Source organism: Jaculus jaculus, chromosome 2 (genome assembly GCF_020740685.1).
Source record: "Jaculus jaculus isolate mJacJac1 chromosome 2, mJacJac1.mat.Y.cur, whole genome shotgun sequence".
Taxonomy (NCBI): domain Eukaryota; kingdom Metazoa; phylum Chordata; class Mammalia; order Rodentia; family Dipodidae; genus Jaculus; species Jaculus jaculus.
Window position 1 is genome coordinate 68,253,194 of NC_059103.1, and position 18,463 is coordinate 68,271,656.

The following is an 18,463-nucleotide window of genomic DNA, read 5'->3' on the forward strand; positions in this document are numbered from 1 at the left end:
ACTACCCCTCCCCAACTCAAATGTGTCTTTACTTGAAGATAGTATTTTTTTTAAATAGTGAGATTGAACACATTTTATATATGATAGTCAAGCACTCAGCCACTAAGCTACACACCAGTTATTTTTTCATTCTTTTAAATTTTAAGACAGGGTCTCAATAAGTTGCCTACACTGTCTTTGAAGTCACTATAACCCAAGCTAGCCTTGAATTTACAATCTCTATGGCCTAGCCTGCTGAGTATCTGGGATTAAAAGCCTGTTCTACCAGACTGGTTTTGGAAACTGGGTTTTTAAGGAGGTGATGGAGCTAAAGTGAACTCAAGAGGGTTCGAATGCCCTGATCCAGCAGGAAATGACAGGTATTCTCAGAAAAAGAGATTCAGACACAGATGTATCCACACAGAGGAAAGTCTGTATGGAGATATGGAGTGAACACTTCCTCCTTCAGTCCAAGGAGAAGCCGTGGAATGGGGGAAACCTATCAACACCTTGGTACTAGGCCTGCACTGAACCACAGAACTGCAAGGAAGAGAATTTGTTGTGGAAACCACTCAGCCATGGGGCTTATTTGTAGAGGTCCTGGCAAACTCATACAGGTAGGGACTACTTGACTTTTCCTATTATGTTGCTAGACTCCAACTTGGAGTTGGTGCTCAATAAATATGTGTTGATAAGCAACAGGAAGTCCTGGGATTCAGGTAGAAGGCACTAATATTGTTTTGAGTTTTCACCAGTTCTTTACCTTGTAGTTGGTGTCCACTATCGAGAACCATGTCCTCCAGGTTCAGGATAACACTGGTATGGTGGGAAGGGAGAGCTAGGCCTAAGAAACTGTGTGCTTTAGGAATATTGATTCATAGAAGTGATTTGTTCATTAAAATAGTTGTATCCATTTATTAAGAAAATAGACATGTATAGAGACAAGAAAAACAATGACCATTATTATTTTCCCTCCCTTCTCAATTCCCAGTACAATTACTGCCATTGTTTTTAGTGCTTTTTGTTTTCAGATCTATAATTATCCAGTAGGAAAATTATTTTCTCTCCATATATTTTTAAAAACTTAATATAGCTTTTATTTTTGCCAAGGCATGATAAACTATTATTAATTATTTTAATAGCCACACAACAGGCAAAGTTAATCAACTTAATCATTTTCTCATTTTTAAAATTTTTTTCTGATTTTCATTTTATTTTTAAATAATGGTGGCTGAGTATCTTTTTCCATCAGACATTTTCTACATTTTGAATATTTTTCTTTTACCATGATTTCCAAATATGGGATTTAGAAGCAAAGGGTATGCCAGTTTTATGTTAATGCTGTTTCCAAATATGGCTTCATCTAAAGAGTCAAGCCTTTATGCCAACTGGCAGAGAATGAGACATGAGTACTCCAAGGCTATGGTGATCTGTCTTTCCAAGGGACAGGCGCAAAATCTTAATGAGACTAGTGGGCAGAGGTTGAGGATGCCTCCAGACAGAGAGGGATTTAAATATCGGGGCATTTGCTAAGCTGGAAAGTGGCTGTTTGCTCGGACCCAGTGATGTTATTGATATTTTCTAGGATGATCCCACGATGCCACATGGAAGCTGAGTATCTTTGATGCCTGTGAGCTAAAGGGGTGGTGCTCCCTTCAGGGGCTCACCAGCTGTTTCTTCTTGGAACCTTCAGAGGACTATGGAATCTTCCTAGATCATAGCTCATCTCCCCCACTCTTGTTTTCTCAGTATACTCCTTTGGATCTTTCCAGACACGGTCTTTGGCAGTTCCGAAACAAAAGCTACCTAGTGAAAAAAACAAACAAACAAATATTTAGAAACTGCCATTGTCCCACAAGACTAGTCTTGAGTCATTACCTTCGGTATCATCAGTGCAGGGTTCTGCTGCAAGCCAGGATTTACCCCCAAGTAACAACAGTGAAAACACACAATCCATTGCATTTCACCACCACTCTTGACATCTGATCAAGTCTTAGAGGAAGAATGCAATGAACTTTGGGAGGGATCCAGTGAAGAAAGACTAGGAAAAGGCTGTAGTAGCAGCTAGCATGTGTGTCTTTCTGACATAGAGCCCCATAGCACACAGGAAGCCAGGGAGTGTGTGTTCATGCAATTTCCCATCTTATGTCTAGAGCCCCAGACTCTCACCTTCCTGGGATACTTGTATGGGGCAGTCATCTGCTTCACATGCTCCTGGAGTGTTCTGGTCAGTGCCTCTGGATCATGAGAAGAGTACTCTGGAGAAAGGACCACAAATGCCTTCACCACCTGCAGGGGCGGGGGAGCCCAGAAAGGATCAAACCTTTAGGAATAATGTTTGTTCTTTAAGCTAACCGTGTGGATAAGTGCCCATTCGTACCAGCCCATTTGCCTTTCCAGAATCTACTGCTAGAGCATTGTCTGATTGTTTTTTTCATGTGTGGCATGTCTGTTTCTCTGTGTGTGGTGTGTATGACTGGTGATGTATGTGTGGGCACGTGTGTTCACATGAAGGCAGGACATCAATTTCTCAACCATATGATGATGATGATGATGATTTGAGAGAGGGTCTTTCCGCGAACCCAGAGCTCACTGGTTTGGCTAGACCAGCTGACCAGCAAGACCAGGGATACTTCTGTCTCTGTGTCCTCCGTGCTGGCACCACAGGCATGTGCCACCATGCATGGATTTTACATCAGTTCTGGGGACCCAAACTCAGGTCTTCATGCTTACATGGCAAGTGTTTCGCATCTCCCCACTCACATAATACTGGCTTTTGTGGAATGATTTCAGATACTTATTTCCCAAGCTACTTCCTTGACATTCAAGGACACCATTAGGAGTCACTGTTTATTCTTTTTAGATACAAAAACATTGGAAAAAAGGAGCTCCTAAGATGATGAGGTTCTGGGTTTTCCTGACTAGGACAATGGCAAGGCATGAGCCTGAACAGGTGAGATTGAAGAAATCCCTCCTGAGGAGAGAGTGTGCCAGCTTCTATTTCAGGCATCCTGTGGGACATCCTGCACCTTGACTTTCACTGCTTAGGTTTCTCCTGCCATTTGCCTCCTGCTAAGGAGGAAACAGATGTTCAAAACTTGTTTTCTTATGGGAATGGAAGAGTTCAGAGATCTTGGCTGCTGCTTCTTACCAATGTTAAACTCCTCCAACAATATCCTGGAAGTTTGTTGTCCTTTCATACTTCTCAAAGGTGGTATGCTCACTATCATTTCATGTTCAGACAAACCTGGGTTTTAGGAAAAACTTTCTTTTACAATGCTAACTATTTATTGAGCACATGCTATATATTATACATGGATTAGCGTTGAGCAGAGAGACATTTACCATTACTCCTGTTAACTCACAGCATGCAAAACTTGTTCTTTGCAGGTATAGTTTCTCTAGCACACAGATAGGATTCACGCCTCACTCATGCTATTTTAGCAGAGAATCACTTGGCACAGGGCTGCTGACTGAAATGCTTATGACCTAGACTGATTCTCGAGTTAATTTCACTCATCAGGTCTGATGTAGGGTCTACAAAGATGCCTTTTAAACAACAGCCCTAGACAATGCAGCTGTAAATCGCCCACAGACTAGACTAGTTTTCAAAACCACTCCTTTGGCTCTGATGCTTCTGGGCATGAAAACTCACATCACATTAACTTTCACAAGATAACTGCTTTGCACTTTAGGGTTTTGCTGGTTTTATAACTATCCTTTGAATCTGAAATGTCTATCATACACTTGTGTTTTGAATGTTCCCTAGCTGTGGGCATTATTTTGAGAGGTTTTAGGAGTAGAACTCTCAGCAAGTAGAACTAGTCACTAGTGGTAGATCTTTGACAGTGTATTCTGTCCTTGGCTCCTGCCTGGTTCTCTGTTTCCTGGTCTTCTGCATAGGGACCAGCCTTCGCCATATGTTCATACTGTCATGAAATGAGCTGCCCCACCATGTTGGACAGAAATTCTCAAAATGTGTGCTCAAATGAAGCATTCCTCCCTTTAATTGTTTCTGTCAGGCATCATGGACACAGTGATGAAAACTTAATACAACAGATCTGCCTTGAAGCTGATCTGATTTTTCCCTTCTGTGGGTCCCTCTGCATTTGCATTTCTCTGTAAAAGTCCCGTGTCTTGCATTTGACTCATCTTTATGCTATATTGAGATCCTTTTGGATGTGTATTTTGTTTTCTGTCAAGTTGAATATCCCTTCCAAGCTGTAGTCCTCATCCATCACCATGTCTGATATACACTCTATGTCTTCATCTGACAGCAGTTGCCTGTTTATTGGATGGTTGGAGGATAGTGCCTGCATCTGTGAAGACCTCCTGCCTCCTAGGCAGCCTTGTTAGGAGCCGGTTCAATGTCCGCTTAAAACTAAAGCTTGTTATTTTCCATCTATGTCTTTGTAGAGAGTATTTATATTTCTAAAGGCCAGAGGATGAAGCTTAATCAAAAGGAATGTGTGACTGACAATGTTGTTTCAACCTTCCGGTACTGGGTGAGGCATGCAAGAGGAATCCAGACATTTCTTTTTGTTCTGATAGGTACTAATAGGTGCAAATGCAAGGGATTATGCTCTTGACCTCACCTCCCCCCGAATGGGGTCTGGGCTGCTGACCACAGCAGACTCAAGGACAGCTGGATGCTCAGCAAGAACACTCTCCACCTCAACTGGCCCAATCCGGTAGCTGGAAGAGAAAAACAAACTCTTCCAATGGCTTTCCTCCCACTATGGAACTTCAAAGGGAGGAGAAAAGAACAGATAGCTCAACCTTGAAGAGTTTATCACGTCATCATTTCTCCCCAAGAACCAGAAGTAGCCATCCTTGTCCATGCGGGCTCGGTCCCCAGTGATGTAAAAGTCTCCTCGTTCGGATGCTGCTGTCTTCTCAGGGTTATCCTGAAAGACAAAGAGAGCTCATGAGGAACCATGTGGATGTGGCTGCTCATGCCTGCCACTGTCAGGAGAGTCCTATGCTGGTGTCTGGAGACCTTTCAACAGAAGTCGAGTGGTTCCCAAGGCCCAAGAAGACCAGAATTTTCCACTGGACAGGCAGCTGTAATACTATTACTTGTGGGTTTTCCTGTTTTAATTGGGAGGGAGACAGGAAGTGATTCAGGGTGACCACCCTTGAAGCGGTCCTATGAAGCATTTTTGAATGTCCAGGATGCATATATAGTACCATTGGATCAGGAAAAGAATGCCCTGAAAGTAGAAATTGAGGCATTAGCTGGAAAGCCCATCACTGGGAGGCAAGGGTAGAGGAAACAGAAAGAAATCAACCATGATTCTGGAAAACTATTTGGTAATAAAAAAGTTAATAAATAATGCATGCAAAGACATGGGTGGCTGGCAAACACAACATAATAAATATAAGACAAAGAAAGTAGATATTTTATGATTATATGTATAAGATACTTTTTTAAAAAGACCAAATTATTATATAATGACAACATTTTGCCCATTGCCTAGAGTCTGGGTTGAAGATTGTAGGCTTCAAAGGAGCTCAAGGGATCTCTGGGAGATAACAGCAATGTCATTCAGTATCTTCACTGTGGTGGTATCACACAAGGGTATGCATTTGTCAAAAGCCACTGACTGTATACTTAACATAAGTACATTAGATTGTAGGCAAATTATACCTCCATTCAAAAATACATTTTGATAAAAGATAAGCTATTAATGTCTAAAATATATCTGATACAAAATCTGTAATATACAGACACAGAAAATTTACTACTCTAGAGAACATTCAAGAAAATATAAATAAGTGCAAAAACTGAATAGGAAAGTCATTTCTTCCCCACTTGGTATATAGACTTAATGCAATACCAGTTAAAAATGGAGCAAACATTGTCATGGAACTTGATAAGTTGATTCTAGAATAGATGTAAACAACAAGAAGAAGCTAATAGCAGATACAACAGTAATAAAGGAGCTGAGTAAGGAGACACTTGCTCTATTAAGTATGAAGACCTCCATTGTTTTTGTCTGTTATAAATAGCAATGTGGTAAACTGTGTGCATCTATCACTTTGTTTCCCTAGTGTAGGAACTACATTTATTTTATTGACATAAAATTGACATGAGAATATTCATGTAACTGACATGTGCAATTTCAGCTTGTTGGGAGGAACCAACATAAATGTGAAATGTTCATGCTTATTGTTGGATGTGAGTGTGGGATTCACTTTGAAGTCTTGCTTAGCACTCACAAAGCCACCTTGATCTGGCATTCTCCCTTAGTTTTTATACATGCCATTATTCTCACAAAGAGATACTTTTCTAGAAAAACAACTACTACTGGTAGTAGTTCTGGAATGAAAAAGTCAAAGAAATTGCAATATTTTGCCTACTAAATAAGTTCACAGATTATTTTAGAACATGATCAGTGGAATGGTTACAGATTCAGAGAGGATGTGTGTGTAAACTCCATGAGTTCCAATGCACATTTAGACCCATGAAGCAGGTATTCAATAAAACTGAGTACTGCTGGAGAGATGGCTCAATGATTAAGTGTGCTTCCGGCACAAGCATGAGGGCCTGGGAGATGGGCATAACTACATGTGCCTATAACCCTAGTCCTGCAGGGGAGCAGAAACTCGAGAATCAATGGACCCCACAAGTGCTTGAAGCAGTTATGAGAGACTGTCTCACAAACAAGACCAGGGGAAGAGGGATTGTGAAGAACTCGGGTGAGAGACTTCCACAGGTGAGTGTAGTATGCACAGCAAGGGCACAAACACACACCACATCAGATATGCATGCGTGCACACACACACACACACACACACACACACAGAGAGAGAGAGAGAGAGAGAGAGAGAGAGAGAGAGAGAGAGAGAGAGAGAGAGAGAGAAGGGGGAAGGAGAGAGAAAGAAAGGAAGAAAGAAATATATGAGTAACTTTTCCAGGAATGCAATGTATCACTTTAAAAAATATTAGAAGGAGGTATGGAAAGATTGCTGAGTAGTTAAGGTGCTTGTCTGCAGAGCCTAAGGACCCATGTTCCACTCTCCAGGTCCCACATAAGCTAGATGCAGAAGATGACACAAGTGTGCAAAGTTGCATATGTACACAAGGTTGTGCATGCGTCTGGAGCTTGATTGCAGTGGCTGAGCCCTGGCGTGCCAGTTCTCTCTCTCTCTTTCCTCTCTCTCTTTCTTTCTCTCTTTCATAAAGGCATGTGATACCATGCCCAGCAATACATACATACATATACATATACATATACATACACACACACACACACACACACACACACACACACACACACACATATATGGAAACACATTAAATTTTTGACACCCCTTGTCAGTGTTATTACTATGTTTTTTTTCAAATAGAGAAGTTTCTGTGATTTTTTAAAAAAACATTTTATTTGTTCATTTGAAAGAGAGAGAAAAAGAGGGAGGGAGAGAGAGAGAAAATGGGTATGCCAGGGCCTCTAGCCACACCACTGCAAATGAACTCCAGACACATGTGCCACCCTATGCATCTGGCTTACATGGGTCCTGGGGAATTGAACCTGGATCTCTGGCTTTGAAGGCAAGAACATTAACTGCAAAGCCACCTATCCATCCCAAGTTTCTGTGATTTTAAATAAAGTACAGTAAAGATATATTTTTATAGTCACATAAAACCTCTAAAGAACATTCTAGAAATAAATGGATTGGTATTTTATTCCAATCTGTGACTGATTAACAGATCAGTGTTTGCATGATATGAGATTGCTATAGCTTAATGGTTCTCAGTTGTATGTCAGAGACATGGGGTCTTTGTGAGGTAGCGGTTCTCAAGCCTTGGTATATATTTAGATCACGTGGTGAGTTCGTCCACACCATTCAGAATTGTAATTTATTTATATTGAAGTGGCATGCCAGCATTCATCATAGTTGAGGCTTCTTGGGTGCTTCTGATGGCAGACAGCTTTGGTGGGGGTGGTTACAGCAAAAGTTTTCAGAAAAGTCCATCCTAAACACCAGCCAGCATGTGTAGAAAGGAAAGGCTTATTTCTGGATTATTTCAGAAACTTGGACTAAAGTCCTAGGATACAAGCCTAGCCAGCAAACCAGTAAAAGAAGCCTCCTGAAAACTTGGCTGTGATACAAAATTGCAGTTTGATCTTTGATAAGCCCCGTTCCTTCTCTGAACCTTTATTTTCTCATCCATAAAATGATGATGTTATCGTATGCTTTCATTCTGTGCCCATGACCCGAACCCATTAGTTGTGTGACAGTGGATGACACTTCACTATTTATTTATTTATTTAGAAAAAAATGGGCATGCCAAGCCTCCAGCCACTGCAAACAAACTCCAGACACATGCACCACCTTGTGCATCTGGCTTTACTTGGGCACTGGAGAATTGAACTGGGCCCTTTGGCTTCGCAGGCAAGTTCCTTAACCTCTAAGCCATCTTTCCCAGCCCAATACTTCACTTTTGTAACTTCCTCATCAATGGTTCGTTTCCTAATCAATACTCATCCAATATCAGTAATAGTACCAACCTACCACATGCAGTTATTCCAAGAGTTATGCTAACCAATCTTGATTTAAAAAGGTGCTTTCAGGGCTTGGCACACAATAACAGGCTGTTTCCAGCTTCTTACCAAATAGCAATTGAAGAAACAGAAGGGTCGGGTTGGTCTGATGCGGACAGCAACACTCCCCTCTTCTCCTGGAGGCAGTATGTTTCCCTCATCATCCACAATCTGATGGAGACACCACAAGAGGCATCTAACTATGTGCACAACCTCAAGCCTGTGCTCCCAAGATGTGTCTGGCTCCTCACCAGAGTGGGCAGAGGCTACCTACCTGCACATCATAAGGTGGGGATGCTCTCCCCATGGATCCAGACTTGATTGCTGAGCCTTTCGGATTGGCACAGATTACAACCTGGAGAGAAATCAGTACCACCAAGGAGAAGCCTCGTCATCTTAGCCCCTCCGTCATGAGTGCTGCCACCGGCCATCTGGTACTTTCTTTCTCCTATTTCTTTCTCTGCTCCCTCGCCGCCTTCTTGCCTTCCTCATCACTTCCCTCTGTTATTCTCCCTTTCCTTGCCTCATTCAACTTCTTTCCTTCCTTCTTCTTCCTTTCCTTTCTTTTCCTCATTCCTTCACTCTTGCCATACCTTTTCTTCCTCCCTCCCTTCTCTGTTCTTCCTTCATTTCTCCTTTACCTTTCTTTCTGTCTTCTTCCCACAGTATACACACCTTTATCAAGCACTCTAGTTGGTAGCCACACATAAAGTGCTCAATGTACCACTGAAGCCAAGAGAACCAATTCCCTTATCACCTCTAGATGTCTGTGGGGGTCACTGGTAGAATTTTGAGCTTACTTGGATTTGCTGTGGGCTATTTCTTGGCCAGCTGTGATTATCAATCTTCACTGTTAACTAGACCAAGTTTAGAATTGCCTAGGACATGGTGTGGCGCAGCTCTGGGTGTGTCAGTGAGGCTGTTTCTAGAGAGGATTAATTGAGGGTGGGGACTTCACCCTGAATATGAGTGTCACCATCCCATGAGCTGGGAGCCAGAGTGGAATAAAAGACACAAGAGAAAGGAAGAGGAAAAAGGAAACATGAGACCTTTCTCTTTTTCCTGGCTGGCCACAAGCTCCTTCCACCGTGATGTTCTGTGCAACCATAAGGAGCCAAGTGAGTATGGGCCAAACCCTCTGAGGCAATGAGTAAAAATAAGTCCCTTGTTCTTATTTTGTTTCTGTCAGATATTTTGTCACAGCCACACAAAAATAATTGATACACCAGGAGAGCTGATTTTCTGGTCATGATGTATTTGTGAAATTACTTTACTGCTTTTCAACACAAAGGTGGTTGGATGTCAATGTTTAATTATAAGTGTTTCTCCTAAGGGCAGGGTAGTCTCTGACAGGTGTTGAGCAGAGGTCAGTTGGTGACTGCTGGGGTCCAGTGATCTTTGGGGCATTGCACTCACTGTCTCAGACTGTCCATAGCCTTCATGCAGCTCCAGGCCCGTCTGACACTTCCACTTGTCCCGCACATCAGGGTTGAGGGCCTCTCCTCCTGTTATGCAGTGCTTCAGGCTTTGAAAGCGATACCTTTCTCAAGCAAGAAGACAAATACCTCTGAGTCAGGAGCTCATCCTCACCCACACTTCAGCATTGCTATCCAGGTCCAAAATTCCAAAGACACGAGAAATGCAACTCCTCACTGCTACACAGTTTGCTCCCAGTGGCCAAACCTCTGACTCTGGGCATGTTCCTCTAGGACAGATCACTAAAAAAGTAATTAATCTTACCTGAGTTTGGGATAAAAATCAGAGATTCAAATGGCAGTTTTTGGCATAATAGTAAGTCAGTCTAAATAATTTATCTGAAATCAAATGTAGTCATAGTAAGTAGATTGAGACAATGATATGATTGTAAAAGATAAATCAATTTAAAATATAAAAATAGGGCTGGAGAGATGGCTGAGCAGTTAAAGCACTTGCCTGAAAAGCCTAAGAACCCAAGTTTGAGTCCCCAGTACCCATGTAAAGCCCAATGCACAAGGTGGCACATAAGTCTGGAATTTGTTTGTAGTGGATAGAGGCCCTGGTATGCCCATTCTCTCTCTCTCTCTCTTTCTCTCTCTCAAGTCAATAAATAAAAAAAATATACATATTTTTTAAATGGAAAGTAGCCTTTGAATAATCGCCTGAAAATTGGTCCAAAAATTCTCAAAGGCATTAACAAAGTTACAAACTACTTACCAGTTCAACAAAAAGCATTGTAAAAAAAAATCAGTGATTACAAATACTGTTTTTATCATTCTTCCTGTTGGATAACATCTATTGCTTGAGTTATTTAGTACAGTTAAGAATCATTTAACCAAACTGGTCCTGTATAAATTAGTCAGAGATTGCCATCAGCTAAAATAATGTGAGGATATATTAAGCATCTCCAGAAGAATTGGAGAATCATGTAAGGACATTCTTTTCATGGCCAGACATTGTGGTTAAGGAAAATGAGGACTGGTAAGGAGAGAAATGAAAAACAGACTGAGGTCAACAGGTTACTGAGAGATGAGGAGATTCACTCTAATCTACCACCTCGCCCTGCCAGCAGATACTGCTTTGGATTTACTCAGGATGAGAGCCATCCACAATGTATTGTCACCCTCTCTTGGGTTCCCAAAGGCAAATATTCAAGAACAGCTAGCTTGCTTGGCTTAGTCTGGGGAGAGGAGTATATACTTGGTAAGCTGGTTAGTCTAATTAAACTTAAGATTCTAGACCACAAATCTCATTCTTTAGATGGTTAATGGAAATACAACAACTTCTTTACTCTCCTAGAAGTAACAAACACACTGTTGAGGAACTAGCCTATGGATACATGCTGAGGAGAAAGCCTACTTCAAGTGTTCAAATTTCAGATTGCCTTAAATCTACTCAGTTACATCTGGACACGAATTCCTAGGCACTGGTAAAATCATCTTTGCATGGTATGTTTATAAGGATTATGAGTGTGTGTGCTTGTGGTGAGTGTCTATATGCGTGTTTGTTTGTGTGACGGACAGCAGCCAGATAGTGATAAAGAGAAAGACATTCCTAGACAGAAAAGGGTATATGGGAAAACAGAGACAGGAAAAAGAGGGTTAATGGTTAGGTGTGGTGCAGGCTCACACATGTAGAGTGAAAGGGAAGGTGTGAAGTGAAAGGGTAGGCGTGGTGTAGGCTCACACATGTAGAAAATCAGATGTTAAGCAGATGGGTTCTACCTTGTCAGATCCTCCTGCACGATCATCCGGAAGATGGTTGGGACACAGCAGAAGGTGGTTATTGGGAATTTACAGAGAATCTACAAAAAAAGAAGGGGTGGAAGGTTCTATAGAGTCACTCAAGTGGGATTTCATAGAGATGGAGCAGGCGAACTAAATCTCCATCTTAACATTAGCAAAGCAGACAACTAGAAAACTCTGGGTGGCATCCAGCCTCCACAATTGTCCTCAAGGCTTCCACCTATCGACATTTGTGCCCTGTGCCCTTGTGAGATCCTCTCCCATTCTTCACTAAGTCTGGTATGTGGGATAAATAGCACATTGCTGACGTGGTAGCACTATTTTGAGATTTTAGGATACACAAAGAGGATGACTTCTGTCTTGGATGGTTTTGTCTTTTCTCCCTCACTTGTATTACTTGCTCTGGAGAGAGCAAGTTGCCAGATTGTGACTACACTCCAACTATTCTTTAGATGAGGACACATAGTGAGGAACTGAAGCCTCTGGACAGTAGCCAGTGGGCAGTTGAAGCTTGATAAAAACCACAGATCCTTAAGCCACGTTCTCCAATCTCAACCAGGCCTTGAGATAGCTGCACTCCTATCTGGCAAATTTCTAAAAATTATTATAGGGTGTACATATCATAAAATTTACTCACTTTACCCCTTTCTAACCTTCCTTTAGGTATCTTTACAAGGTTGCATTATCATCACCACCCATATCCAGAACTATTTTGTGTTCCAAAACTGAATCTGTATGTTCATTGTTCATTAGTACCCTCTTACTTTCTCTCCAAAGTTAGGCAGCTACCATTCTACTGTCTTTCTGGACAATGAGTACTATAGGCACCTATGTAAGTGGAGTTGTGAAGTTTATGCCCTTTGATGCCTGGCTTCTTTCACTTAGCATGATGTCCTCTGAGCTCAGCCATGTTGCAGGATGTCAGCATTTCTTTTCTTTTAAAGGTGGACTGACACTCTATTGTATGCATATACCTTATTTGTTTTACCCATCTGTCTGTTGATGGACTCTTGGCTTGCTCTTGCATTTTAGGTACCATGAATAATGGTTGTGAGCATTAAGGATCCTTGCTGACATCCTGACAATAGTCTCACAAGGGATCCTGCTCCAGTTCCCTTTAGTAAAGCTGTTGCCAGAATCCAGACTATCAAAATCTGTGAGATGATAAATATTTGTGTTTTAAGCTGCTCTTTAGCTTTGGCATAGCAGTGAGTTATAAATACATTGTCGGAGCTATGGGCAGTGGAGGGAGAAGGTGCATATACAAGACTGACAAGTCCTAAATGAATAATGACAATAATGATTAATTAATAATAATTAATACATGTTAAGGACCCAAGGATGCCAGGAATCATTTCATTTTCATGACAACACTACAGAACTCTTTCTCCGGGTGAAAATGAAGCTCAGAAAGGCTGAAAAGGTAAGATGAGAGTCCAAGTTTGACCAGTGGCACAGCCCGTGTTTCATCTTACCTGAAAGAAATGAGTCTAGACAGTTGGACCTGCTGATATTTTAAGAAATGCAAGTTAGGGTGAAGGGCAGAGGAAAGATATATTGTATCTTCATGAGGGATATCAGTTCTTCCTCTTCATGAGAAGACCTCATGGAAGTAGACAGGAGTCACCAGGTGGATAGTTGGGTGAAAGACACGTGATAAGCTCCCTGGACAGTAGTACATGCCCTTGGTTTTACCCATAAATTTCTAGGAGTTGACAGCAGCATAGGGAAGATGGTGGTGGAAAGAGGTGTGACAGGCAGGAAACAAACAAGATATACTAAAGTTTGGGGAGAGCGAGTGCTTCTGTGTCTAGGGAGCTGCCTTGAACACAGACAATGATTAGGGGTAGCCAGGTGGGCAGGGTCCCTATTATGGAAGGTCCTGAGAGAATTTTTGGTTAGTTTCAACATTAAGGAAGTTTAGTAGTCCCTGGTTCATACATTTCTACTACAAGTTTGCAGTTTGTATCCCATTCATTTAATTTACACCCAATGCACAAGAGGTATTTCTGAGCTGGGCATGGTGGCATATGCCTGCACCTTGGGAGGTGAAAGCAGAAAGAGCTCTGGTTCAAGGTCAGCCTCAGTAAAATAGTGAGACTCCCTCAAATTTTAAAAATGGGCTAGAAAAGTAGCTCCATGGTAGAATGCCTGATTAACTTCCAATATTGGAAAAGCAACATTTTTTAAATACTCTCTTACATTCAGGATAGCTTTGGCATCAGCTCGAGGCAGCTCATGGACGAAAACACAAGCTCCATTGGACCAGGCAGAGAAAAGAGTCCAGGCTGCCTTCACCCAACCAGTGTCTGTAGTGTTCCAGAAGATATCAGATTCAGTCAAGGCTACCCACCTCCTGCCAAATATTAGAGAGTCATAGGAGCCTCCATATTTAAAAAGTGTTATAATATCTACATCACCTCATTTGGAGCCCTGATCAAAGTGGGTACATAATTAAGCTTGTAAGTTCACAAAAGATCCATCAAGTCAACGATTATCTCAAATAACATTTGCTGAACATCTCTGTATCTGTGTCCTAGGATAAGAGGACAGAATTAAAACAACAGATCCCACATTATCAAGAAAGTCAATATCTGGTGAGAGCAACTGACAAGGAGATAAATAATCACAATATATTGTGATGAGGGACTTTTCTCAGTTGACATTAATTTAGCACTTTGTCTGGAACTAGCATTAGGGATATAGAAGTGATAAATCTTATTCCTTGGGGCTTATAGCTTACTAAGTATAAGCATCTAGGAAACCCTTGGAAAAGAATCTTAAGAGAGTTAAAATTGGGCTGGGTCCATAAAGCCAATGCCTTGCAAGCATTAGAACATACGTTTTACCCCCAGAACCTACATGAAAAAAAAAAAAAGAAAGAAACAGGCATAGCAGCACACCCTTGTTAAGTGCTGGGGAGGAGGAGATGGGGCCTCACTGGCCAGTCATTCTAGCATAAGTAGATGACTCCCAGGCCAATGAAATACCTTGTCTCATAAAAAGGTGGATGGGGCTCCTGAGAAATGATACCAGTGGTTGTCCTCTGGCCTCCACAATATGCATATATATGTGCTTATACATCTATGCATATATGTGCCCATACACATGTAGCCATTCACACACAGAGTAAAAATCAAAGCCATGAGTGATGTCAGAGAACATACACCTCACACAGAGCAAGTCAAGCCTTATCTCACCAAATAATTACTGGGCATTACTGAGCATATTTACAACAGATCTCATGCTTCCATGGGATACAGAGTGAGGGTTTGAAAAATGCTTTTGGGGAGATGACACCTGAGTTTGACTTCAGTGGTGCATAGGAGACACAGAGGCGAGGCAGAGGAGAAACATCTTATGAAACAGGGCCTGCAAACATCGAAGACAGACATGCTGCCATTCCCCTCTCTTGGCCTTCCTCATGAGTAGCTCCTTCTAAGTCCACTGTGGTCCCTCCCGTCACTGCATACATGCTTTGGGTACTCAGTCCTGAGACTTTCTTTTCAAATATCAGCCAGTATCAATGTGCTGAATATAATCTGTATGCTAGAAACTTCAGTAGGCATCACTCATTACTTCTATGTTTACAGACCCAAATTCCTGCTCCACACCTCTACTTTAACTTGGAGTGGGAAACATGAGTAACAGCTGCATTTATGATACAGGAGACAACTCTTGGTTTTCTTCCCTCTGCATAGCTCATTCTAGTCTCCTTTCTAACATTCTGTGCAGTGCAGGCCACACAACTTAGATTTATCCTTGACACTCATTCAGTTCCTCTTATTCTTCCCAGAGTAAACTGTCCTCAAATCTCATTAGGTCTATGTTTAAAATCCTCATAATCTTGTCATCTTTCCCTTCACTCTTTGACCTCTGCAAATGCCCTGTCCCTTTTATTAATCCCTTGCTTTATTCCTTGCCCCTTACTATTAGTAACCCCAAATCCTGAGTGAGCCTTAAAAATCATACAACAGTCTTTTGCTCAAAAAATAAAAGATTCAGTGTTTCTAAAACTAAAAAAAAAAAAAAAAAAAAAAAATGACATGGGTTAGCAGTTAAGGAATTTGTCTGCAGAGCCAAAGGACCCAGGTTCAATTTCCCAGTACCCACGTAAAGCCAGATGCACAAGGTAGCACATGTGTCTGGAGTTCATTTGCAGTGGACACAGGCTCTGGCATGCCCACTCTCTCCCTTTCTCTATCTGCCTCTTTCTGTCTCTCAAATAAATAAACACAACAAAATTAAATTTAAAAGAAAAACAGAATTGTAACATTGTTGAGCAATTCTATTCCTACTAGATATCCAATAGACTTAACAGTGAGGATTGAATAAGGCATTTATACACTAATATTTATAGCAGCCTGGCTGACAGTAGACACAATGGAAAAGTAATCTCTATATCTTCCAGTGGGTGAATGGATTTAAAACTCATGATGCATACAATGAAATATTGTTCATTAATGAAAAACAAGAAAATTTTCTCACCTGCCAAGAAATGGATGAGCCCTGAGGACATTATGCTCATTGAAAGAAACCAGATTTCAGAATCCCTCCACACTACTCTCAAGAAGTACGTAAAGTAGTAAAATGTGCAGAGATGGAAAGTTGGAATACTCTTGTGAGAGCTGGAGACAGGACGACGTGGAGGGAATCACGTAATGACTGCAGAGTTTCTGCTACTACATAGATAGTGGTGGCAGCCGTGCAACCATGAGTAAGCTTAATGACATTGGATGATACACTTAAAATGGTAAAATTCAACAGAAAGTTTTGAGTGTTTTCATCATAAATAAGTAATAAGTGTTTGAAAATATGGATCAGTTTTTTCCATGGTTTAAGCATTATGCAATATATGCTTGGATTGAAATATCACATAGTACCCTATAATTAGGCACAATTGATATGTTTCAGTTAAAATATTTTAAGGAAAATGGTGAACTTTATGTATTGTATATCTTGCTAAGAGTTGCACAAACTTTGACAGCTTTTCATCTTAAAGCTACAGCCCTCATGACCCTATGTGACTCACCTTCTGACCTCTCTGACCTCAGTCTCTGTCTCTTTCCTCTCACACACTCCCCACTGCGCAGTTACTCATTTGCTGCTCTTAGGCCCTTTAAGATAAGCTGTCCTCGTACCTTCCACTGGCCACAAAACCAAGTCCATAACTGCACTGGGAGTGCTCCACCATCTTTGGGGCCCCGGTGGTTCCACTGGTGAAGTAGATCACTAATTTGTCACTACTCTTGGTCCTCATGCATTTGTGTTCTGAAGATGCCTTTCTAGAAAACAGAGGAAATATTTTGTGTTATAGATGGGCTCAAAAGTAGTGACTTGTAAAAAAATATTTTAACACTGATGAAATGACTGCCATTTCAAGAGACCATGTGTGAGGCTCTTTGTCTAGGGTTATGTTGTCCACATCATTGTAATCCTTTTGCAGAGAAAGAAATTGAGGCTTACAATGGACAAAAGACTTTCTCAAACAAATCTTATGTTCTTTGGCCAAGATATGAGGGACTTTCTGGTGAAACATATATATTTTCATGTGCCTAGTTAATCCATTTAGGCACAGCCCCAGCCCCAGCCTCACCTCAATTTCTATTAATTTATAACTATTTTTTAAATATTTACCTGACTTTTTTGGGGGAGGTGGAGATTTGGGTACTTTCAAAAGTTTTATGATTTAAGAATCAGCTGGCTCATGGTTCTTATCCTGGGTGTACTTTGGTATCTCTGAGTTAGCTCTATGAAGAAATTCCTTTATTTGTGCCCTACCTTGGACAAAATGAGAATATTGACTTTTCAAAGCTCTTCAAGCAATTTTAATGACAACTTAATTAGAACAGATCCAGGGCAACCTGTTAGGTCACCAAAATCACATGGGCTGATTCTTAGAATTATGGAATCCAGGGATCCTTGATAAGACATGTCTGGCTAAGTAAGTCAGATGTTGGCCCTTGAATCTGTATTTGAAACACCCAGAGACATCTGGTCTATGAGGTAGACATTCATGACTTAAGAGTGCAGGTCTTGAGGATTTTGTTTTAGATTCTTACTTCTTTTTTTTGTTTTGCATTTTTTTTATTTTGTTTTGATATAGGTTCTGGCTATGTAGCCCAGGATGGCCTCAAACTTAAAATCCTCTTTCTTTTTCTCTGGGTGCTAGTACTCTCGGCATATGTCTGGCCTTGGATCAGGACAAAAGCTTAAACTCAGTTAAATGCGGCCAGATCTTTGTTACAAGACAGAAGTGGCTTTGACTCTTCCCTAACACTGAATTTATGCCTGTGATGGTTAATCTCAATTGTCAGCTTCACTGGGTTAGGAGTCAGTTAAGAGGCACACTTCAAGACCAATCTGTGAGGGCATTACAGGGAGCTGAGAGCGGGCAACCCTCCCCTGGAGTGGGGAGCCTTTCCAGCAGCAGCCTAGACAGAAAACAGCTCAAGGGAAAAGCAGCACTGCTTTTGTCCCCCCCTTCGTACTTACTAATGAGTGCATATGCCCTTTGTTGCCATCCTGTGATGACATGGGAACACAGTGTCTTCATCCTTTCACTGTGGACTGAAGCCCAGCAGCTCTCCAGGAATCCTACAGGTCCTCAGCACCAGTATGGGAGTGCTGAGGCATCCAGCCTCAAAGAATGAGTATTTTCCTGGGTTCTCTGACTCTCCAACCTACAGACAGCCATTATTGGACTGCCTAGTA

General features: G+C 41.4%; 1 protein-coding gene across 3 annotated transcripts in view; it reads right to left on the minus strand.

Moving 5' to 3' along the window:
• Window positions 1–866: 866 nt before the first annotated feature.
• Acsm5 (acyl-CoA synthetase medium chain family member 5) overlaps window positions 867–18,463 on the minus strand; it is a 35,317-nt gene continuing 17,720 nt past the window's right edge. For 2 of the 3 annotated variants that reach the window (XM_004665442.2, XM_045143641.1), the window contains 10 exons: window positions 16,891–17,034; window positions 13,952–14,105; window positions 11,729–11,808; window positions 9,945–10,068; window positions 8,803–8,883; window positions 8,598–8,699; window positions 4,759–4,886; window positions 4,575–4,674; window positions 2,149–2,268; window positions 867–1,785 (listed from right to left, as the gene is read on the minus strand). In XM_004665442.2, the coding sequence (XP_004665499.2) occupies window positions 1,702–1,785; window positions 2,149–2,268; window positions 4,575–4,674; window positions 4,759–4,886; window positions 8,598–8,699; window positions 8,803–8,883; window positions 9,945–10,068; window positions 11,729–11,808; window positions 13,952–14,105; window positions 16,891–17,034 (1,117 nt within the window). In that variant the 3' untranslated portion in view covers window positions 867–1,701. Of the gene's footprint in view, window positions 1,786–2,148; window positions 2,269–4,574; window positions 4,675–4,758; window positions 4,887–8,597; window positions 8,700–8,802; window positions 8,884–9,944; window positions 10,069–11,728; window positions 11,809–13,951; window positions 14,106–16,890; window positions 17,035–18,463 lie in introns of those variants that run through there. The other variant, XR_006635756.1, reaches the window with a different exon arrangement.